The sequence below is a fragment of the Bactrocera tryoni genome, chromosome 1, assembly GCF_016617805.1.
Source record: "Bactrocera tryoni isolate S06 chromosome 1, CSIRO_BtryS06_freeze2, whole genome shotgun sequence".
Taxonomy (NCBI): domain Eukaryota; kingdom Metazoa; phylum Arthropoda; class Insecta; order Diptera; family Tephritidae; genus Bactrocera; species Bactrocera tryoni.
The window spans coordinates 15,296,272-15,317,098 of NC_052499.1; the positions used below are offsets into that span (position 1 = coordinate 15,296,272).

General features: G+C 35.1%; 3 protein-coding genes across 7 annotated transcripts; 2 read left to right on the top strand and 1 right to left on the bottom strand.

Annotated features, from left to right (window-relative positions):
- The first annotated feature begins 103 nt into the window (after nt 1–103).
- Nucleotides 104–14,678, top strand: LOC120766954 (biotin--protein ligase). 4 transcript variants are annotated; one of them, XM_040092741.1, is made up of 15 exons: nt 104–598; nt 678–991; nt 1,140–1,296; nt 1,431–1,811; nt 1,893–1,978; nt 2,049–2,524; nt 2,594–2,792; nt 3,004–3,152; nt 4,169–4,325; nt 4,865–5,059; nt 5,664–5,846; nt 5,999–6,148; nt 6,235–6,378; nt 12,717–13,045; nt 13,103–14,678. In XM_040092741.1, the coding sequence occupies exons 1-15, from the start codon at nt 457–459 to the stop codon at nt 13,278–13,280; spliced, it is 3,240 nt and encodes a 1,079-aa protein (XP_039948675.1). In that variant the 5' UTR covers nt 104–456; the 3' UTR covers nt 13,281–14,678. The 4 variants fall into 4 exon arrangements, with proteins under 4 accessions (XP_039948675.1, XP_039948673.1, XP_039948674.1 ...); XM_040092739.1 differs by having other exon boundaries at nt 1,431–1,978; XM_040092740.1 differs by having other exon boundaries at nt 1,431–1,978; nt 4,187–4,325.
- Nucleotides 7,620–12,639, bottom strand: LOC120766955 (kinase suppressor of Ras 2). Its single transcript, XM_040092744.1, has 2 exons — nt 12,429–12,639; nt 7,620–11,797 (listed from the first exon to the last, which is right to left on the bottom strand). The coding sequence occupies exon 2, from the start codon at nt 11,743–11,745 to the stop codon at nt 8,518–8,520; it is 3,228 nt and encodes a 1,075-aa protein (XP_039948678.1). The 5' UTR covers nt 11,746–11,797; nt 12,429–12,639; the 3' UTR covers nt 7,620–8,517.
- LOC120766957 (SURP and G-patch domain-containing protein 1) lies at nt 14,666–20,794 on the top strand. 2 transcript variants are annotated; one of them, XM_040092746.1, is made up of 8 exons: nt 14,666–15,098; nt 15,158–15,397; nt 15,467–16,464; nt 16,786–16,930; nt 18,921–19,522; nt 19,580–20,138; nt 20,357–20,486; nt 20,552–20,794. In XM_040092746.1, the coding sequence occupies exons 1-8, from the start codon at nt 14,803–14,805 to the stop codon at nt 20,576–20,578; spliced, it is 2,997 nt and encodes a 998-aa protein (XP_039948680.1). In that variant the 5' UTR covers nt 14,666–14,802; the 3' UTR covers nt 20,579–20,794. The 2 variants fall into 2 exon arrangements, with proteins under 2 accessions (XP_039948680.1, XP_039948681.1); XM_040092747.1 differs by having other exon boundaries at nt 14,669–15,098; nt 18,921–19,513.
- The last annotated feature ends 33 nt before the right edge of the window (nt 20,795–20,827 follow it).

The following is a 20,827-nucleotide window of genomic DNA, read 5'->3' on the forward strand; positions in this document are numbered from 1 at the left end:
ACATCCCTACTTTATTAGGGAAAAAAGAAAAGGTGGGAAAACCGGCGAAACAAATAACAATGATAACAAATCGGAATAACAACAACTGTCAATTTAGGATAATGCGATAACACTGAAAATCAAATACAAGAAAAGGTGAAATAGATGACAACTAACAACAAAATAGCTAAAATTGTGAGCGAGGCTTCTTCACAAGTCATTATTGGCAAAGGAAAAAAGAACAAATGTAAAGAATATCTTACGTCCGATAATCCGTACTGCAGTGGAAACGGAAATAACGTCAATTACGAAACCAAAATCCATAATCTTCAATATAACCGAAAAATGATTTAGGAATTAATATACAAATGTTCCTACAATAAATTTTCGATATCCAGAAAGTTATTAAGTGTATAAAGTACATTAATTACTTGCAATATATAATCTATTCGAGTTTAATTATAAAATCTGCGTAATATGCTGACTTTATATTATGCCACTGCTACATTCCTGCAGTCTTCGCGCATAAAGAACGTCTGTGCAAAAATTGGACAGCAATTAGCTCTAAATACCAGCATCTCATTCTATACGTTGCCTACTGAAAATGACGATGGTTTTGGTGAGACAAAAACGAGATAAATACTTATTAAATATCAACATTTGTTTATATTTAATGGTACCTATTTGTGTGTTCATAGATCCTTCATTAGCGGCTTCAGATTTTTGTCACAACCGAAATGCTGCGCGTGTTTCTGAAATACTTTGGTTAAATGGTTCACATCGCGGTTGCTGTCTACATCCGGTGCAAGTGGTTCAATTAAAGCCGTGGATATCATTTGATGAGAATAATGCGTCAATGGAGAATAAGCTACTTCCCTTTGCTCATTCAACAAATCCAAAAGCTTTTTTGGATCAGTTTGCTGCTTTAAGGAAAGAGGACATTTTGCATCTCTTATTGGAAGCCGATATTCAACCTTGTTATGAGTTTGAGAATTCTGCAAATCATATACGGGTATGTGAAAATAACATGCTAAATTTTTAATTGTTTAATATAAAACTTGATTTTGCAAATAATTTATCAGATTAAATCACAAATACGAAATTACACTCTGTTTCAAAATTCAAATTGTTTTTAACAGCTTTGTTTTTAATTTTTTCAGATTGAAAATTTTGGTAAGCTAATAGCATGGAAGGTTGACTCACATCTTGCTGTGCTCATTGAGACTGATGTGGAACATTTTACCAAATTGTTGTTGTCCACATATTTACAAAATAAATTTCTCATTAACGATCAGCTACAATTACTGAGGATTGAGTGTAAGCTAGTTATAAATTATGTGTTAATAATTAATGTGAATTATTTTTTTTTTATAAGTTGTCGTATTTAATTCAAAAGAACATATAGAAATGCATTTGTAATACAATTAATACATCTTTTCTTAATTTGCCAGCTATTAAATATGAGGGTAAACCGCAGCCCATGAACATGTTGGCCAGCCATTTGCGCAAGCCTGTACGCCAGTGCGAGTTGAACTTAAGTCATGAGGATTGGCAGCGACATTTAGAGCATTTACGTGCATTGAGCGTATTGGCACATCAAGCAACTGAGTTTGAGAGTCAAAAAAGTCGTACAGAGGGTAAAACTACAGGTGATGTTGTCGTTAAGCCAGATCTTATACCTTACGAGCAACAGGTAACTGGAAGCGTCGCGATTTCCAAGTCAAGTAATTTACAAGAGCCGGAAGCTGTTGGCACAACTACTTATGCCGAAAAATATTCTGAAACATCCGACACTCTGATGGATGTCAAAACAGCTTCAATTGTTAAACCTAGTAAATCGTCCATGGTGACAAAAGTAACTATAGAAACTGAAAAACCTGTTAAACTTGCTTCACCTTTGTCCAAAATCAAAGCTAAACCGACCGAAATTAGAAAGCCAGTTGCTGCTAACACAAATTCTGGTGGCAGCGGAACCGAAAGTCGCTTCAAAACGACCAAGGTCAGTATAAATTGAATATAAATGCGTATGTATTTGTTTATATGAATTATATTTGAAAACAATCCTTTAGGTTCCCGAAGCTTCCGCATCAACAACAGTAATAGAAAAGTCTTCAGCAAAATCTGCGCTGATATCACCAACACTTCCACTCTCTGATCCACCTATTACCATTTCTGCGGCTGCAGCCGTAATAACAACAACTATAGCACGTGCCAAAATGCCTTCCAACAGCGCGAACCAATCTACTGATTTTGATCAGATAGCCTCAGGAATTGTATCCACGTCATCACAAAAACAACAATCGATACCTTTAGAAACTACACCGCTACAAAAAAATAAAAATAGCGAAAGTGACTTATCAACTTCCACACACGCTTCCACAAGTTGTGAAGCTTTATCAAATGAAGATCAGAGAAAGGGTCTAAGTTTAAAGAGGACTGATATTTCTTACCCAAGTAAACCAACCAATGTATTTGTTTATTCCGAAAGCGCTAGTTCGCGTGAGGGAGCACTGTCTACGCTTAAGAATATTTTAGATCGGGAAAGGTCAATAATATGACGTGACCATAAAATAACTTATATTTCAACATAAATACTTTTTGACATTCTTTTCAGGTATACGATTTATGCAATGACTCCTCAACAGTTAACACAAAAATATTGGATGAAAAACACGGGACTTTTAGTAGTCTGTGGCAATGTGCCTACAAATGTTGGAGAGATACTAGTTGATTATTTTTTGTGCGGTGGTAGAGTACTCTCCTTATGTTCGGATATACTGAATTTTGTGCTGCCCAATTATCGAACTGCCGAGGTGATTGAATATACATAAGTGTAGAATAAGTGTACTTTGTTGTTTTTTTTTTTTTTTTTGTTTATAAAACAACAAAGTACACTTATATTCTGGCATAATAAGAATTGTTGTTTTATAAACAAAAAAAAAAAAAAAAAAATAGGGAATAGCTGTTAATTCTGCCTGCTCGTATTTTTGGCTTTATTTAGTGAAATATCTTGTTTTTATACAGGTGCGTGAAAATGAACTGGTGCAGTTCTCGTACAATAAATGGCAAAAAATAAAAATGATGCATCATATATTTTGCTATCAACCTTCGCCCGTAAAGAAAAACTTCTCTACGGATAGTGACGATGCTACACAATCAACTACGAGAAAACCGTAAGTTTTTGAAAAATCGAAGTATTCACTTAGACCACTTCCGCAATCATATGCTTAGACTACACATAATTACACTGAAAACAATTAAATTTATTTGTATAGTACATAATTGAGGAGAAGGGATGATGCAAGATGTTTGTAAACACTTTTGTTTTTACGTTTTTTCAATTGTTTGGGAATGCATAATTGTGGTCATATTAAATTCTCTAGTAATATTACATCCGGTGTAGCTTTTACTTTTTGATTATATGTACATATATATCTATATGCGCCTACAAGGTATTTAACACAGCGTCTAATTACTGAATACCGAATTACCATAATCATTAAAAAATAATACATATTTTACTTCATTTTGAGATAGGTGTTTATACTGAGTTAAATTTTTGCTCTTACACTATTGAAATGTATAAAACCAATATATATTGTTTTGACCACTTCGAGTGTTTTAAAAATTCGTAACTCGAACACAGTATAGTTAGCTTAACATTTTTTGGAATAATGTACTAATTTATATGCATTTTTTATTGTACAATTCTTTTTCTCTAATTTTGTGTAACATTATGTATTGTTTTATTAAAAACAACCATCATTATGTGTGCGTATACATATATGTTAAAATTTGTGCCTTGCCTTTATAAATTTAATTAAATTGTTGTTTGTTTATAATATTTACTATCTACACATATATTTATATGTATGTATATGTTTCATTCATACTCGTTTATTTTATCCTTTGTCTATTTGTACAAACTGGCTTTGAATGATTTGGGAATATAATAATGAATATTTGTATGAATTTCAAATTATAAACATTCTTTCGGTTATTCCAAATTTTTATTCGCCCTTTCCTTATACGATTTTCGTTCAAATTTTCTCCACATTTCTTTGTGTGTCTGTTTCCGTTTGTTTTCATTATACCTTTTGCTCGTTCTTGTGTGTGTTGTGGCAATTTCTTCGTACATACATACATACATTTATGTGGTGCAAAAACAAAACAAAAAATCGGCCCTTAGAGCTCTAGTATGTCCAAGGTCTGTCGAACTTCAGGATCTTCGTGGTAAAGTGCACAATCTAGATGTGAAAGTGCTTGGCACTGAGGAAACGTGGAATACACCCAGTTTGTTATTGGCGAACAGCGTGCAAAGTGGAGGATGTGCAGTTTTCTCGCAGGTAATCAACCGTTAAATAGTTGCGTATAAAGATAGAGCTTCAAATTTTCATTAATCCTTTATCACAATTTTGAGCATATTTTTTAGTGCGTTGGCACTCCATTATTAAATATTAAACCGAATACATGCGAGTGCAATTCCACCTTGTTTAATTGTTTTTCTAAATAGTTTGTAAAGAACAATTATATGTCGTGGTCGAATTCAGCAAAAAATGGAAAGAATGCTGGCAGTTACAAGATAGAAAACCTGACTCCACGCAATACGCATCCAGTAATCGTGACAAAAAAAAATTATTTAACCCATTATGCTCGAGTTTAAAGTATTGTTATCTCGAAATAAGCAAAACTCTTTGAAATCGGGATGATAGTAGTTTGTAGTTTGAATTTCAGTTAATTTCATAGGTAGACAACTATTCGCAAAGTTTCGCAATATGACGTTAAACGTTTTATCAGATATTCAAATTGAATATTCTCAAAAATATTTGTTTTTGAAATAATTATTTTAAAATATTTTCTAAAATAAAATTCATAAATTTTCAAGGTACATTTGGAAACGAATCCTTCACAATTCGAAATGGACGAATCCAAGTACAAGATTCTAATGCAGAATGAACAAGTTCGAATGGAAATTTTAGCACACTTACTGAATAAGCATTTGGATATAAGCGTACAGCAATTAAATACCAACGGCGCCAAATGCACATATCAGGAAGCGTATTTTCTTGGGAGACACGAGGTAAGGATGCTACAAAAAAAAAAAATACATATATGTATATGTACATACATATGTTATATTTTGTGTCCGTTATTTCCCATGTTGTTTTATTTTGCAAGTGCCTCTTATGTTTCCTGTTTTGCCCTAAAAACAGATCCAACGTAAATAAGCTCTTTATTTTCGAGTTAAACTGTGCCTAAGTAAGAAAAGTAAAACCCCACAAAATTTAAAAGGGCTTTTTATCTTATATTATTTATACTAATAAATAAATAAACAAATATGTACCATTTTGGTCGACCGCTTATTGCCATTTTTCCGCTAGAGACATTATTCCATCAGTGTAAATCGAAATTTCGAAAATTCCAGAACGAAAGCGTGCGAGACATTGTTGTGCTAACATCTGCATGAACTGATACAGAATCGTCTCCGTAAACTTCACAAATTTCATTGGCATTACAAACTTCGTGGCGATCTTAATATACCCTATTCAGGGTATAATAACTTCTGGGCTTACTTTACCTGTATAATATACAGAAATGATAGAAATAGTTATTGATTAATTTGTTTAAGCAATAAAAACTCTCGCAACGGAAATTTACTGTTATTTTTTTTTTAATTTTTACAGTCAAAATTTGAATTGTTGGAGAAAATTAAGACTTCTGGAGCTAAGAGTAACATTATAACCACTTCCAAATTGACCATGCAGTTTTGCGATAAGGGTGATAAACCCAAAAGCGCTAATACAAATGTTCTGCCAATACTGATACATTCCTGTCCGGAGGATTTTTCAACCGTGGAATACTTTGATGTAAGTAAGCTAATTAAGTAAATGAAATCATGAGAAATCATATACATATGTAAAACAAGAGAAATAATATATTATTACTATTCTATGATTTTATAAAAATAACAAAAATGTTTACTTGATGCATTTTACACAAAACTTTTTTCTTTATATAGAATTTAAAAACCAAATATATTGGACGGCTCGTCATATATGCACCCGTGGTAAGTACCAGCATGAATGTAATAAGCGATCTGGAGCTAGTGGACGGCATTGCGGTTTTGGTGCGTCAACAAATGGAAGGTGTTGGACGTAGCAACAATCAGGTGAGGATAACTCTTATACACGAAGTTCCTTTTCTTCAGACTCAAACGTGGCTGAAATTTTAATTACTTCTGTTTTTTCTGTGTAGTGGATTAGCCCTCTCGGTTGCGCTATGTTTTCGTTGCAATTACATTTGTCGTTGGATTCAGCCTTGGGTAGACGTCTGCCATTATTGCAACACATCATTGGTTTGGCTATGGTGACCACATTGAAAGGAAATCCGACGTATAAGGTAAGAAATAACAATATTTCCATATGTTTTATAGCGTTAAAGATTTAGCAGGAAAATCTTGAATCGGTCAGGAGTATAATTGAGGGCTATATGGTTTCTAAAATATGAAATTATTGTTGTAAATTGAACGAAAATAAATTGTTTTAATTCTAAAATATCTGTATGAGATATCATAGTCGAACCGAAAACTAAAATATTTCAAATATGTTTGTAGTAGAGATTTACACATAATCATTATAACCCTGAACAGGATATATTAATTTTCCACGTAGTTTGTAACACCCAGAAGGAAACGTCGAAGACCCTATAAAGTATATAAATAAAAGATCGGCGCGACTAGCTGACTGTACTTGGTCATGTCCGTATGTCTGTATATACGCGAAGTGGTTTTTCAGTTTTTGAGATATCAATCTGAAATTTTGCACACATTTTATTCTCCACAAAAGCCATAGAAGCTGAACGTTCAAAATTACGTTATTTTATGGAAAACCTTTTTATTTATTAAAATATGTCACCATATGTAACACAGATTTTTGTTCAAGGCAAATACATACATATGTATTACCGCTGTAAAAACTGAACGGTTAAAATCATGTCCTTGTATGGACATCTTTTTTATTTATTGAGATATTTTCACGAAGTTTGACATATAATATTTTCGGAGATAACTTTACAATTTCCGAACACAATTTTTAGATCGGATCTCTATAGCATACATATACACAAATTGAACGAACAAAGTCAAGTTCATGTATAGAAAACTATTTCAATTGACAAGATATCTTGATGAAATTTTTCTGGATTATTGAGATAAACATTACAACAACAAAAATAACAACAACGAAGTTTTATACGGATTATTTTTCAAGGCAACGCTACAATTTCTGATAAAAATCAAGTTCTTGCTTTTTGTGAAGGGTATTCTAACTTTGCTTTATTATTACAAAATGTGCCAAGCAGTGCACTTAAATTTTTGTGCTGTTCTATGTACAAATATGTATATCTATACCAATGCCATACATGAGCAATCCGTAACATAGTCCTTGGAACGATTTAGGGGAGTTCTTAAATATCAGACGGGAGTGTATTAAAAATCCTTTCTAAAAAAAGCGATTACGACTTTAATGTAGATGCAAATTTCAACACCGAACTGCGCTTTTTGGAACACTAGTTCGGGTCTTAGCAAGAATAAGCCCGTTGGTGCCCAATTTCCTAATAATATATGCAGTGTAACAACAATGTTCAGCTCAATTATATTCATTTATTTAACCTTTCGCAACTTCATCACATTTTAATGTTGTTTGGGTATCGCATCGGATAACAATAGATTATTATTCTCTTGGTATTTAAAGCCAATATGCCATACAATTCATACCCTAAATTCTTTCATATACATAGGTACGTACATAAACAATTAAATTTTAGATATTCAATTTTGCAATATGGCTCACTTATTTGTACATATATGTATACGTGCCATATTTATGTATGTATCTCATTATCATGTTTGCATATCTCACTGGAATTACTGTCTTTTGGTTATCTGTAAAATGTGCATTAGTCGTTTTAATTATCAAAACATTATGTATTTACAATTGCATTGTTTCGAAACAATGTCTGACAATTATTATTTCTAACGTCCCCGAAGCATCATATACTCACATATAACATAATCATAAAGAAGATTCTTAAAAAATAAATGAAAAGCTACATTTATTTGTACTTAGTACGTAATAGGAATTAAATAAATGTTATAAATTTCGTACAATATAATTTAAACACTTCATCTAATGTTCTTAAATCTTTCCTGTATTTTTTTATCAACAATTATTTACAATGATTATCAATTAATAATGTAATTTCTTTGAAAATTGTACTTGACAGTAGTATACTTATTACGGGTATATTGATAAACATACACATTAAGCATGTGCATTTACATTTAAACATAAATGTGTTCGCTTTTAATACTTAAATCTAGTTTACAATTGTTTTTTTTTTGTTTTTGTGCCACTTGCCAAAGTGCTACACTCAATTTATAAATATGCGTTGATACATATAGTATGTATGTACACATGTGTCTCAGTTCCTTTGGGTGGCCCCGCCTTTGATGAGGTACACAACATACTGTGGATTTGATTAAAATACTGACTCTGCTGAACGTGACAATTGTACGGGGTGTGAGGGGCTGCGCGCCAAACGTTTTTTCGGCAATCGCTCCAAAAGCGAAAGCAATTTCGCGAAATCTGGCCTGTCGTCCGCTTGAAATGACCAGCAGAGCATAAGTATGTCTTTGACATCACGCGACGTCTGCAAGTTGGCTAATGTTTGCTTCATACCGCGTCCCACCTGCCAAATGACCGATTCCGGTGGCTGGGACTTGAAGGGAAATTCGCCACATAAAAGCTCATACCACACTGTCCCGAAGGAATACACATCCGATGCCTTTGAGAAGGGTAAAATTTCTTCGGTCGGTTTAACTGGCATTAGGGCACGCATCAGTTCAGGTGCCAAGTAGCATAGCCACCCATTAGGCACTCCTAGACCCATTTCGCAATATAGTAATTTAGTGGAACTAAATAGACCGAAATCGGTGATAATCACTTTTCCGTTCTCTAAGAAAATATTCTTTGTGCGTAAGTCTTTGTGATGAATGCCACGAGCGTGAAGATAGCCCATACCTTGTGAGATTTGTTGTGCTACAAGCGTTGTACGGTTGATGGTAAATTTATCGCGACGTGCGTGAATGTAGGTGTAAAGTGTATTGCCTTTACACAATGACGTAACAATGGCTAAATGGGGTGGGTTCATGCATGCACCCATAAATAGTACTAAATTTTCATGGCGAGTCTTCTTAAAATTGGCCACTTCCAATTTAAATGCCTCTAACATGTGCTCATCGTCCAAGTAGTCTTCTTTGAGTAATTTAACCGCCACATCACCATGCCACAATGCCCGATGTACGGTACCGAAACGTCCTTTTCCGATTGATTCCAACAAATGCAAATCGTCATAGGGTATATCCCATTCTTTGAGGGACAAAGAATTTTGTCTCGGCCAATTTCCCGAATCACCATCTTCGGTAGAATCTAATCTGATCGGTGTGCGATCAGAGTCCGTACTGGCTGAAGTACTACCCGACAATGAGACGGTTTTATCACTATCATTGGATTTGTGTGTATCGGCAAGTTCGGAAAATGGATCGCGCTTATCGACACCGGCTGAGCTGAGTTTACGCGGGTAAAACGAACCTGTTGTGCTGACTATGCTTGAGCTGATGGAATGTACGGTGCTATTTGTGGAAGCAGTTACGCTCGGAACATTAGTACAGCTATAATAAGATCCCACGCATGTAACAACAGTGTTGTTTGATAAACTGTCACTACCATGACTGGATTTGTTGATTGAAGATGTGAGCGAATTGTTGCAATCGTGGAAATCAGACTGCTGAGAGCAATTGAATTCGCCACTCGTAGAATCCGTCCCACTGGTTTGCGACGAATAAAGTGTTTGCGTAGTACCACCCGCAGCTTGATTACAGTTAGATGTGATGGTTACATCTGGAAAATTGAAAAGACTTGCGTGCTTGTGGAATGAGGATGGAGTGGATAGCATGTTAGAGCTCGTACTTGAGCTGCCACCACCGGAAGAGCTCATCATATTACCACCGCTCGGAATGAAAACAGCTCCCGCATGTGCTGTTACCTGTTGTTGTTGGAGATTGAATAGTGCTGGACTAGATGGACTTGAGCTATTACAACTCGAGGCAGGTGAACTACTATCACGCTTTTGCCTTTGAATTGGTGATGTATTCGCTGTGGTCTGACTATGTTGCAACGAAGCAAATCCTCCATGATCATTAATTGTTTTCTTAAATTCATCAACAAATTCCGAGGGTAGGCCACATGATGGTGGTACATTTTGTTCACAGTCCTTATGACAACGATACTTGCATTCTTTGCACTTCAAACCGAAGAACATTTGTTTTTGACAAAGGTCACACGTTGACATCACCTGGAAGACCTTGGCAAAACGATGTGATATCGTGTGCCCCATGCCTAATGGCAATGTGCCCGGAGATCGTGGTACTTGAAGATTGTTTGGATTATTATTATTTTCTACAAAAACATCCGAGCTAGCAGACGAAAAACTATCAGGGCTAGGATCGGTGTTCAGGCGGGAACGTGACAATGTCGATTTGTTGTTAGTCATCATTGATGCGCCAACTACCGATGACGCTAATGATTGTGATTGTGGTGAACCAGTACTTGACAATGGCGTGTCGCGAAATTGAGACCCATTTGATTTGGATTTGGCTAATGGTATCATTGTACCGTCCGGATTGCTGGCAGGTATATTGGAAATAATACTGGAAATATGTGTAGGTGTATGTTGTTGCATGTTGGATAATAACGTCTGATGTTTTTTCATTGGCGGTGGTGTGCCAGCCGGTTTGCTACGTTGTGGTGTGCCATTTACACTGCTTCCTCCACTGCAAACCGTACTGAAATTGCTGATTATACTAGTGGGTGTGAATGGAGAATTAGGTGGGGATGGTGTTAGCGTCAGTGTTAGTGTAGAACTTTGTATACTAGACAAATCGTCAGTGGCATTATTGATTGCAGCAGTTGATGATGATTTACAAGTGTGATCGTGAGAAGGCGACTGACGACTATTTCCCGCTGATTGGTGATGGTGTGGTTTTCCTTGTTTGGCAAGCATTCGATGTGGTCGTGGCGAGGCTGTTACGCCGATATTTCCCATACTGCTACGGTGATGGTGATGATTATGATGACGATCCCATGAGTCCCAAAACAATTGTTCAGTCAGAGGTTCCTTCTTTTCAGTAGAAACATTATTTCCACCTATGGCGCTATTGGTGGAGTTTTCACCCTCCAGAATGTTTAGGCTTTCTTTACATTTACGTAAGTTCTGCATAGCAGTTGTAAGCCTTCTTATATCTTCATCTTTTCGATAACTCGAATTATTGCTTAACAAATGCTTAAGTTCCTCATCACTTTGTTCTAGAAGTTGCTCTAATGTGGACAATCGGGTCAGACAAATATTTGATGATTCTTGACTTATTCCAACAACTCGTAGCCATTTTTTTAGCTCCGTGCTAGTAGTATGTGATAAACCGCTTGCTGGTATCCTTTCATTTAAACGTGATTTGGTTAATAACAATTTTGAGAACATTCGAACTAATTTCGACTCAAGACTACGGATTTCTTGCTGAGTTAAAGTAGCGCTTGTGGCACATTGTGTACGCAAACCCTCTAAACGATCGGCCGAAATGTCTATCATATCCTGTATGACATCAAGATCGTTGACCGGTAGCGGAGCTGTATCTGCGGATGTTGTGGTCATTTTTCAGGGGGTAGCGATGGTGTCGATGGCAGGGTGGAGTACTATCCGGTTACTGCATTAAAAACACAAAATGAATATACTGAAGTAAATTAGACTTGTTATGGAAAGTAACTAGTACAATATTTTTAATTATTTTTTATAAATACCCATACATATATACATTGTTTATAGATTGCTGAAACTCAAAATACATTTTTCGGGTGGTATCATTATGATCACACATTTTTTTTTTTGCTTTTGTTGTTTTTATGTTGGTTTGGTCTCGGTCGAAGTCGGCTTTTTGCCGCATATCATTCGTTTCTTCCACCGTCCGTCTTAACTACTTGTCTAGCGTATCCTTAGGTGGTAACGAAAAATACGTACCAAAAAAAGTACAACCCAACATAATCGATTTTTCATTTGTATATGAGTTAAGTTCGCAAGTGTAGAATAATAGCTTAGAAACATGAAATGCAAATCAGTAAACCATTCAGTTACACTTGTATATGCAATTATATCTTCAAAGTGATTTCGACGCCAATTCTGGAGGCATTGTGATTACAAATACATCCTTTTTTTATTCGAATAGCACAGTTCATTGCGACTTCAAAGACAATATTTGAGAAATACATTTACTATTTGTATATTGTATTTTAGATTTAATATTCTTTTATTTGAACACACTTCAAAAGAATTTCACTTACTTTTTCTTTTAAAGCAACTTTGTTATAGGCTGCCTTTTTTAAGAGAAAATAAACGTAATTTTTCGGTAAAAACTCGTGCTGAAAAATTTGTAGTATTTTAGAGACAACTAAACTAGCGAGTAAGTAAAATAGCGATTGCACGAATATCAGCAATAACAGAAAATAATGAACGGGTTGCCACATAATTCATAAATGATTAATGATAAAATTAATCTTGCTTGTACATTAATTTTTTTCCCCGATAAAAATAAAAAGTATTTAAAATTCAAAACGTTTTCTCTTTAAAAGGATCTTGACATTCGTTTAAAATGGCCCAATGATATTTATGCAAATGGCGTGCAAAAGATTGGTGGTCTTATTGTGAAAACAACAATGTTCGGATCGAAAATCATAGCAAATATAGGATGCGGAATTAATTTGGATAATGAAAAACCTACAACTTGTATCAATTCCATTATTGCAAAATATAATCAGACAAATCGTACGAATATACCAATATTTAAATATGAGGAATTCATTGCGTTAACATTTAATGAAATTGAAAACATTCTGGAGAAGGTGAAGTCGGGCGATTTTGATTACTTTTATGAACTCTATCACGAACATTGGCTGCATAAGTATTAATTTGACTAAATTTGTTTGTATTAATATATATCATTCCTAATTTTTTATAGTTTACAAAAGGTAAATATATGCGACAAGTTTGGAAGCCAACAAGAGGCGACTGTCATTGGTATTGACGATGTTGGTTATCTTCAAGTTAGGACAATTGATGGTACAATAGTATCAGTTCAACCGGATGGAAATAGCTTTGACATGCTGCAGGGACTAATTGTACCTAAATATAATTGAATAGAAAGCGAAAACTTACGAAATATGTTCTAAATCCATAAAATCGCTATTTGTTAAAGCGCATTTGAAATCTATTTAATATATGTGTGTATAATGAACAGTTGTTTCTTAGGTATGTTTGAATATAAGTAAAAAATTGTTAGCAAAATTGCCATGACATTGAGACCTATTTACGAATATAGACTTTGAAACGTAAAAAAATTAAAAATATTGATTATGTATCATATATTGTATCCAGAAGATCAACTAGTTCATTTAAAAAATTTAAAAACTCCAAAATCAGTTCAGCGTTAAGAAATATTATAATATAAAAAAATTCAATTATTAACATAATTGGTTTTTTAATAAAATATGTTAAATGTGTAAGTTTCTTAAATGAGAATACACGGTATTTTGTTAATATGTTTATGATATATTATTACTTAGTTTTCATTATCAATTATTTAAGAGCTTTTGCACGAAGGAGAACTACAGTTATATTTTATATTATAAAATTGACTTATTTTTATTTCTTGTGATTAGGTTTTTACTTAAACCATAAAACATTTTATGCTTTTACTATTAGTCTTTCTAACATATACAATTTTGTTCCTTGTTTCTACTTTCGTATTAAGGAGGCTATACAAAAGGTAGCGTAATAGTCTATTAGTGTAGTTAGCGAAATATAACAGATTTTGTGTAGCTTTTTTAGTTAAAAATATAAATGTATACATTATTATTATGAAAATAATCTACATACATTCTAATGTATAAGCTTCATATTCTATAACGCAAACATACAAATAAACTGTTAAAAAAAATCCAGATATAAAAATGCAATATCCAATCTACTAATATAGACGAGTTTTTCTTAACAAACTAATAAGTTTTGATTTAATATTAATAACGAAGAATTAAAATATTAAAATGCCACTCGCTCTTATATAAAAGAAATATTCCTTAGGAATATTGGTGGTAAGTTTTGGCATATATGCGTAAAATATTAAAAATTTATTTTTAAATATTTACTTCTATTGTTGGTCTCCATCATTTTGTGTAGAGCTAAAAATTACAATTTTTACCCCTTAAAAGGGAGTTAAGTGGTGAAGATACAACACTGTATACTTGATATGTCATTCGTATTTCTGTTATTCCTTTTTCGCAGATAAAATTTTTTGCTCTGCTACGAAAAATTGCATTTTAAGTGTGGCTATTTGAGAGTTTTATTGTAAAGATAATGCTCATATAATACAAATATCTTCCTATAATTTGAGGAATTCACAAATAAAAATTATTCTACAAAGTGTAATTTTGTTGTAATAATTTTATGTAAGATTGCAGTTGCATTGGACAAGTGATTACATACACATATACACAAAGATGTGCAAGTAAACTATATAGATTTTTTTTAAATATAAATAGCATCAAATTCTAAAGTTATAGAATTTGTGCGTGTATCTTGTGAGTGTCTGAAGGAAGGACACTGATTAGAGGTTATATTAATAGGCTAATAGCTATACTAGAATAAAGAGGAGACACAAATATGGCGCAACGCAACAATGCACGCATCGATCGTTTTGCTCAGATGACAAAGCAGGAGGAGATAATAGCAAAGAAGCGACAGGAAATTTTGGAGAAACAAAGAACAGCGCAACTGGCTAAAGCAGTGGCAGCAGCACAGACTTTAGCTGCAAAAATGAAGTCGGACGTTAATGGCACTGAAACCCCTGAAGTAATAAATGAGACGAGTGCGGATACTAAAAAGGATGACACTTCACTACCAACGTTAATCACTACTGAGTTGACACCTAAAGAAAAGCCATCCCCTAGTGATAAAAGGTTTGTACATCAAAATATAATTTGTGAAAAAAACATTTTAATATCTACGATTTGGTTAGTGATTCGTTGGTAAAAAGTAAAAAGGAGGAAATAGCGGACACACCTACCGCAAAATCGTTGAATAGTTTCACCGGAAAAACTGGAAAAATCTCATTTGGTTTAAAACGTTTACAGGCGCCGGTTACTGAACAACCACCACCAAAAGTTGTTAATTCTTTTTGTAATGATGGGTCATTTTTGGAAAACTTCAAAAAAATTTTAGAGAAACATGAGCCAAAGCAAACACAGGCTATATCAGCGTGAGTACATCTAGAGTGTGGTTTTAAATTCATAATTTTACACACCAGTAAAAATTTGTTAATTTATAGGCCAGATTCAAATGCAGATTCTGCAGTATCTGATCAGCCGTCTGCATCTCAGTCTACCGAAGACAGTGTAGTGGAATCGAATAGGTCAATAGACTCGACTGTGCAAGGTCAGCACCACATTTTGCAAGCACCTCAACAACAAACGATTTCACAACCAACTATTCAGCAATCTCTGTCGCATCCAATTGTAGCGTCGATGACTCCAGCACCAATGCAGCATCAACACTCGGTACCCTTGCCACCACAGCAGCTTATGCGGTCATTACAACCGCCGCAACAAACTCAGCTTCAGCAACTACCAACGCTACAACATCAGCCACAGACAGCAATCCAGCAACAGTCACCTCAAGGAAGTCTTTTGCACCCACCACCACCAGCACAACCACAATTTCTTTTTAATCATCCACCACAACCGCCGCCTGTGCCACCGCCCCATCCTATGCCGGGAGCATTTTTTGCGGCCGCACCGCCTCCACCTCCTCCACCTCAGCTGCCCATGGCTTTAACGTTGGGACCACTCTATATGATACCGGCGCCTGAGCCCATGCAACTGAATACTATACCGGCGCCTAAGGAATTTGATTTGAATGCCATACCGAATCCACAGATGAACGTGGAGGCAATTCAAATGCCACATGGTATACAACAAAGGCATCATCAGGTATTGCAAGCACAACAATCACAACAGCCACAACAATCGCAACAGCTACAACAACACGATCAAATCCAATCACATCAACAATTGCAACAGATGCAAAAACCATTAAGTGACCATACAAAACCACCACCGCCACCTCCGCAACTACCGCAACTACCGCCACAGTTGCAACAATTGCAAGATCAATTGCCGGCACTATTACAACATCCACAGCAATTTTCAGCCAACCATCAGCAGCAACCACCACAACAGCAACAACTATCACAGCAAACACCGCCACCACCTCCGCCGCCGCAACAACAACAAGTCGAAGATCAAAGCAGTCCCACTCTAAATGCAGGTGTGTATTAATGCGCAATTCTTAAGTAAAGTTGGGAAAAACGCCAATTTGTTTATGTATGGATATTTCTCTTGCCCGAAAGCGCCTTAACCATATTCGACACAATCTAATAGGTGTCAAAATCTTATAATTAACTTTGTTTCTTAAATGATATATCATTGGATTATTATTTTACAAATAAGGCTGCTTCAGTGAGCTTTTTAGCTGTGGCTAAACTAAGGCAGATTTTTTTTTTTGATTCCAGTTTTCTTATACATACATACATACATAAATTTGTTGGTGCCTTCTTCGCTAAGCTTGATTTTAAAGGATTTTATGTAGTTTTTTCAGACAACAATGACCACAGTTGCTCGCGCATACAGTTACCAACAACTGTTGAACACTTAATCGAGTTGGTTGGCGAAAATGGGGATGGTTATGAAGATAAAATACGTTCGTATAAAAACGAACTGCATCCGGCATTGTGGTAAATTTTGTTGTTGCATATCATACTATGTATTTTTTTTTGTTTGCGGTACAAAACATATACATTTACGGAAAACGTAGTATTAGTATTTAAGGGGTTAAGTGTAGTCAGAGACATGAAAAAATTACAATCTTAAATATTTTTTTTGCCTGGAAATCCTTTTTTAAATTTACATCATTAAATAAGAGTTCGACCTGACTTGATTGAAATTAAAAAAAAATAGTAATTTTAAAACTAGTGAGTGTTTATGTCGATCAAGTTCCAACGGAAGCTCCTTGCGGTGACCATAACTGATTTATCATCTAAAATCAATCGGACCACAAAGTGTTTTATTATTACGTAATCAAGTGATCTGATCGAAGCTGCTTTTAATCAACAAAATGACGCGCTATTGAAATATTTTTTAGGTTTTCCAACCAAAAAACCCACAGTTAATTGTTTATAAAAAATCAAAATTAACAAAAAAATCCTTCGAGCAGGGTATTCGTTTTTCATGTTTTCAAAAAGCTGTATAAATTTCATTGAAATCTGTCGGAACAGTTTTTTTTGGCTATTGTGGTCACCAGTTCAAAAAACCTAAATAGTTTCGGGAAAAACGCATTTGAAGTTTTGTTATTCAAAATTTTCAGGGAAAATTTCTTAGATAATATACTTTAAGAAATTGCAAAACAAATAATTTGTTTTTTTTTTCTTTTAAATTCTGACTACCTCTAACCTATTAAATGAAAGAAAATGCGCGAGGCCAATGTCAAAAGGCTTAATACGGCTTCAGTCGTGCATAATAGACTTACAAGCACATGCTAATAACTTTGGCCTACGGCTAATTCTCACAATATCTATTCATTCTAATTGCTACTTGTGTATGTGCAATGATTTACCGACAACAGTTGGGCCTACAATCGGCACAGGTCCGATTTTTTATTCAGTACTATAAACGCGGCAGCAGACCTAAAACTATATGTGACATGTTTTCAGCCGCTCCAACAACATACATACATACATATGTACATAAGAAAAAAATCGCTTATTTATATGAATAATGTCATAACTCAAAAAAGTCGTTTTTTAAGGCGAGCAGTTAATGTTTTCTATTGCCTCCTATTAGCTTTATTGAATAAACTAGTGACATGTAATATATTAAATGAAATGCTGGGCATAAGTGAGCTAAATAGAGTGTACTAAAGTTTTTTCTTGGGTGTTAACATCTGCAACTTTGAATTGTGACGTTAAATATAAATCAATTCCACTATCATAAGTTAAATGTGTGCTTATTGGCATGAAATGTTGAATTACCTCTTCGTCAATATCACAAAAATATTGTTATTTCTGAAAAAAAGACAAGCTTCACCCTCGCATAACTCGATATGTGTCGTTGTTGTGGTAAAAATATGATGTCCCTAACAAGTGGAATAACGTGACATTCTTTTCTCGACTGTTTACTTTTCTACGCATCAGAATCCATTTCACAATATGGACAATGACATTGCGCACGTTACTGCATACTTAAACTAAAAATTGTTGCGTTTTTGAGTTATGACACTATTCATGTAAATGAGCAGTTTTTGAACTTTTTTTATTTGGTTATAAAAGTATGTGTAGTTGAAATTAGCTAGTCTAAAATGAAATACATGGTTGGTGGATATGAACATTTTTGTAATATACAACGAATTTACCACATTTTCTACCTCGTTTTGGAGCAATAAAGCAACATCAACTGTTAACGGGATTTCAGCGTGAGTCAGCAATCCGTTGGTGTTGACCTCAGGATTTTCTTTGAATGGGAGTTGAGTACCAACGTTTTCGTCTATGCGAGAGCGTCCAAACGATTAAAGTAAAATGCCAGTAAAATAGTTAAAAAAAGGCATCCAAGCATTGAGCGCAGGACAAAATCGATAAACAGTATCAGCGCTACAGTTAATATATAAAAATGTTTTTTTTTTTTGGATTTACGTTTGTTTTTATTATCGTTTTTATTCGAATTTTAATTTAGGTTTCTGTTTGAAAAAAATTGCGAGCAATATCAAAATTACCGGCAACAATTGAATGGACATCGTTGCCGCACGCAACACGATCAACAGGTGCAACAGCAAAGTCAACAGCAGTGTAAATCGCCAACGCACCAGCAAAGGCAAAATCAGCTGCTAACGCGCTCGGAGAATCACAATCCGGTTGAAGTGGATGAGGATTCTAGCGACAGTGGCGAGCTACAAGAGCATCAACAAGAGGCGCTCTACCGCTACCATCAGAAGCAAAGACAACTGCAACAACAGCGTGAACAATCATCGCCGCAAGATGAAAATCAACATGATGCAGCTGACAAATATGACCCAGAGTCGGCAATAAGCGGTGATGTGGACTCTGATGACGAATATATGCGCGGTATGTTGGATCGCAATCGTGATAACTTAAAGCGTCGCATAGAGTGCCGCAATGAGTTGAGCGAAGAAGAGCGCCAAGAACGCGAGGCTGAGGCCGAGTTGGAGGAGCAACGTCGGCTAGAACGCAAGAAACAGCGTAAAAGTCGCTGGGGCGAAAAAGTGCTGGCGTCTACCAGTGCCGGTGCCGCATCAGATACATTGCCAAGTGAGCAAAGTTAAATCTGTTGATATCTCGCATATTATATTTAGTAATGTAAATTTTGTAACTTAGATGTACCTACTTCGTTCGCCAATCAAAATAAACCGATGCTAAGCGCCATAACACGCAATGATCCAGCATTGCTGCAATATGCGCGCCTTAATTATGGTTCCACTAATCTAAGCGAAGAGGACTGGAAGAAGTGCGAAGAGCACTATAAAGTGAATCTGTTGTATCAGGACATGATGAGAAAACGACAAGAAATCGATCGACTCGCACGCAGCGGTAAATTCAAATATGAATACGACTCAGATGAGGACGTCGATGGTGGCACATGGGAGCATAAACTACGTTGCGCTGAGATGGAAGCCACCAAATTATGGGCAACAGCATTGACGAAACAAAGTGAGGGCAAACATCACATCGGTGACTTTTTGCCACCCGAAGAGTTAAAGAAGTTCATGGAACAATATGAAGCGAAGAAGAGTAACCGTCAACCCGATTTGAGCGATTACAAAGAGTACAAATTGAAGGAGGACAATATTGGTTTTCAAATGTTACAAAAATTAGGCTGGAAAGAGGGACAAGGTTTGGGCACAGATGGCGGCGGTATAGTTGATCCAGTTAATAAGTGAGTATAAAACGAATTATATTTATACCCTGCACAACGGGGTGTATTAAGTTTGTCACGAAGTTTGTAACACCCAGAAGGAAACGTGGTTTCGGTGCAACCGAAGTTAACGTTTTTTCTTCTTTTGTCTAAGTTATCGTTCATATTTCCACTTATATTTATACTTGTAAAATACTCGTAATAAGTAAATTGAAGCTCAAAACTGACTAAACTTTAAGGGCACCACAAAGGGACGGTAACCAAGGTCTGGGTGTGGCCAGCGCCGCTACGCCTGAGGATTGCGACAATGAGTATGATGCCTACCGTAAACGCATGATGTTAGCTTATCGTTTTCGACCCAATCCACTGGTATTATTTTCTTTTCTTTTTTAATTAACTGAATTTATGAATTTTATTGCGTAAATTTTTTACAGAATAATCCACGTCGCGCTTACTATTAAGCGGAAGTGCGGACATATTATTCGCAAAGGATTATGGAAAAACTAAAATTTTTGAGTCTTAATGCGATGTAATGCCCCTACAAATATCTATTAATATTTATGTACAATTACATATTAACTATGACTTAAAATATCCTTTAATCCAACAAGTTCTCTATAAAACCACAAAGTGTAAAACAATTATTCATGCATTAAATACGAAGTAATCAAAGAATACATTTTTGGTATTTCCTTGTTGATGTAAAATAG

What these genes read in the sequence shown, in the direction of transcription:
- LOC120766957 (XM_040092746.1), top strand. Translation starts at nt 14,803, where the DNA reads ATGGCGCAACGCAACAATGCACGCATCGATCGTTTTGCTCAGATGACA. An exon ending in TACATTGCCAAGTGAGCAAA is followed by an intron (nt 19,523 to 19,579) that starts GTTAAATCTGTT and finishes TTTGTAACTTAG; the next exon opens with ATGTACCTACTTCGTTCGCC. An exon ending in GTTTTCGACCCAATCCACTG is followed by an intron (nt 20,487 to 20,551) that starts GTATTATTTTCT and finishes AATTTTTTACAG; the next exon opens with AATAATCCACGTCGCGCTTA.
- LOC120766955 (XM_040092744.1), bottom strand. Translation starts at nt 11,745, where the DNA reads ATGACCACAACATCCGCAGATACAGCTCCGCTACCGGTCAACGATCTT.
- LOC120766954 (XM_040092739.1), top strand. Translation starts at nt 457, where the DNA reads ATGCTGACTTTATATTATGCCACTGCTACATTCCTGCAGTCTTCGCGC. An exon ending in AAGGAAATCCGACGTATAAG is followed by an intron (nt 6,379 to 12,716) that starts GTAAGAAATAAC and finishes TCTCTTTAAAAG; the next exon opens with GATCTTGACATTCGTTTAAA. An exon ending in CACGAACATTGGCTGCATAA is followed by an intron (nt 13,046 to 13,102) that starts GTATTAATTTGA and finishes AATTTTTTATAG; the next exon opens with TTTACAAAAGGTAAATATAT.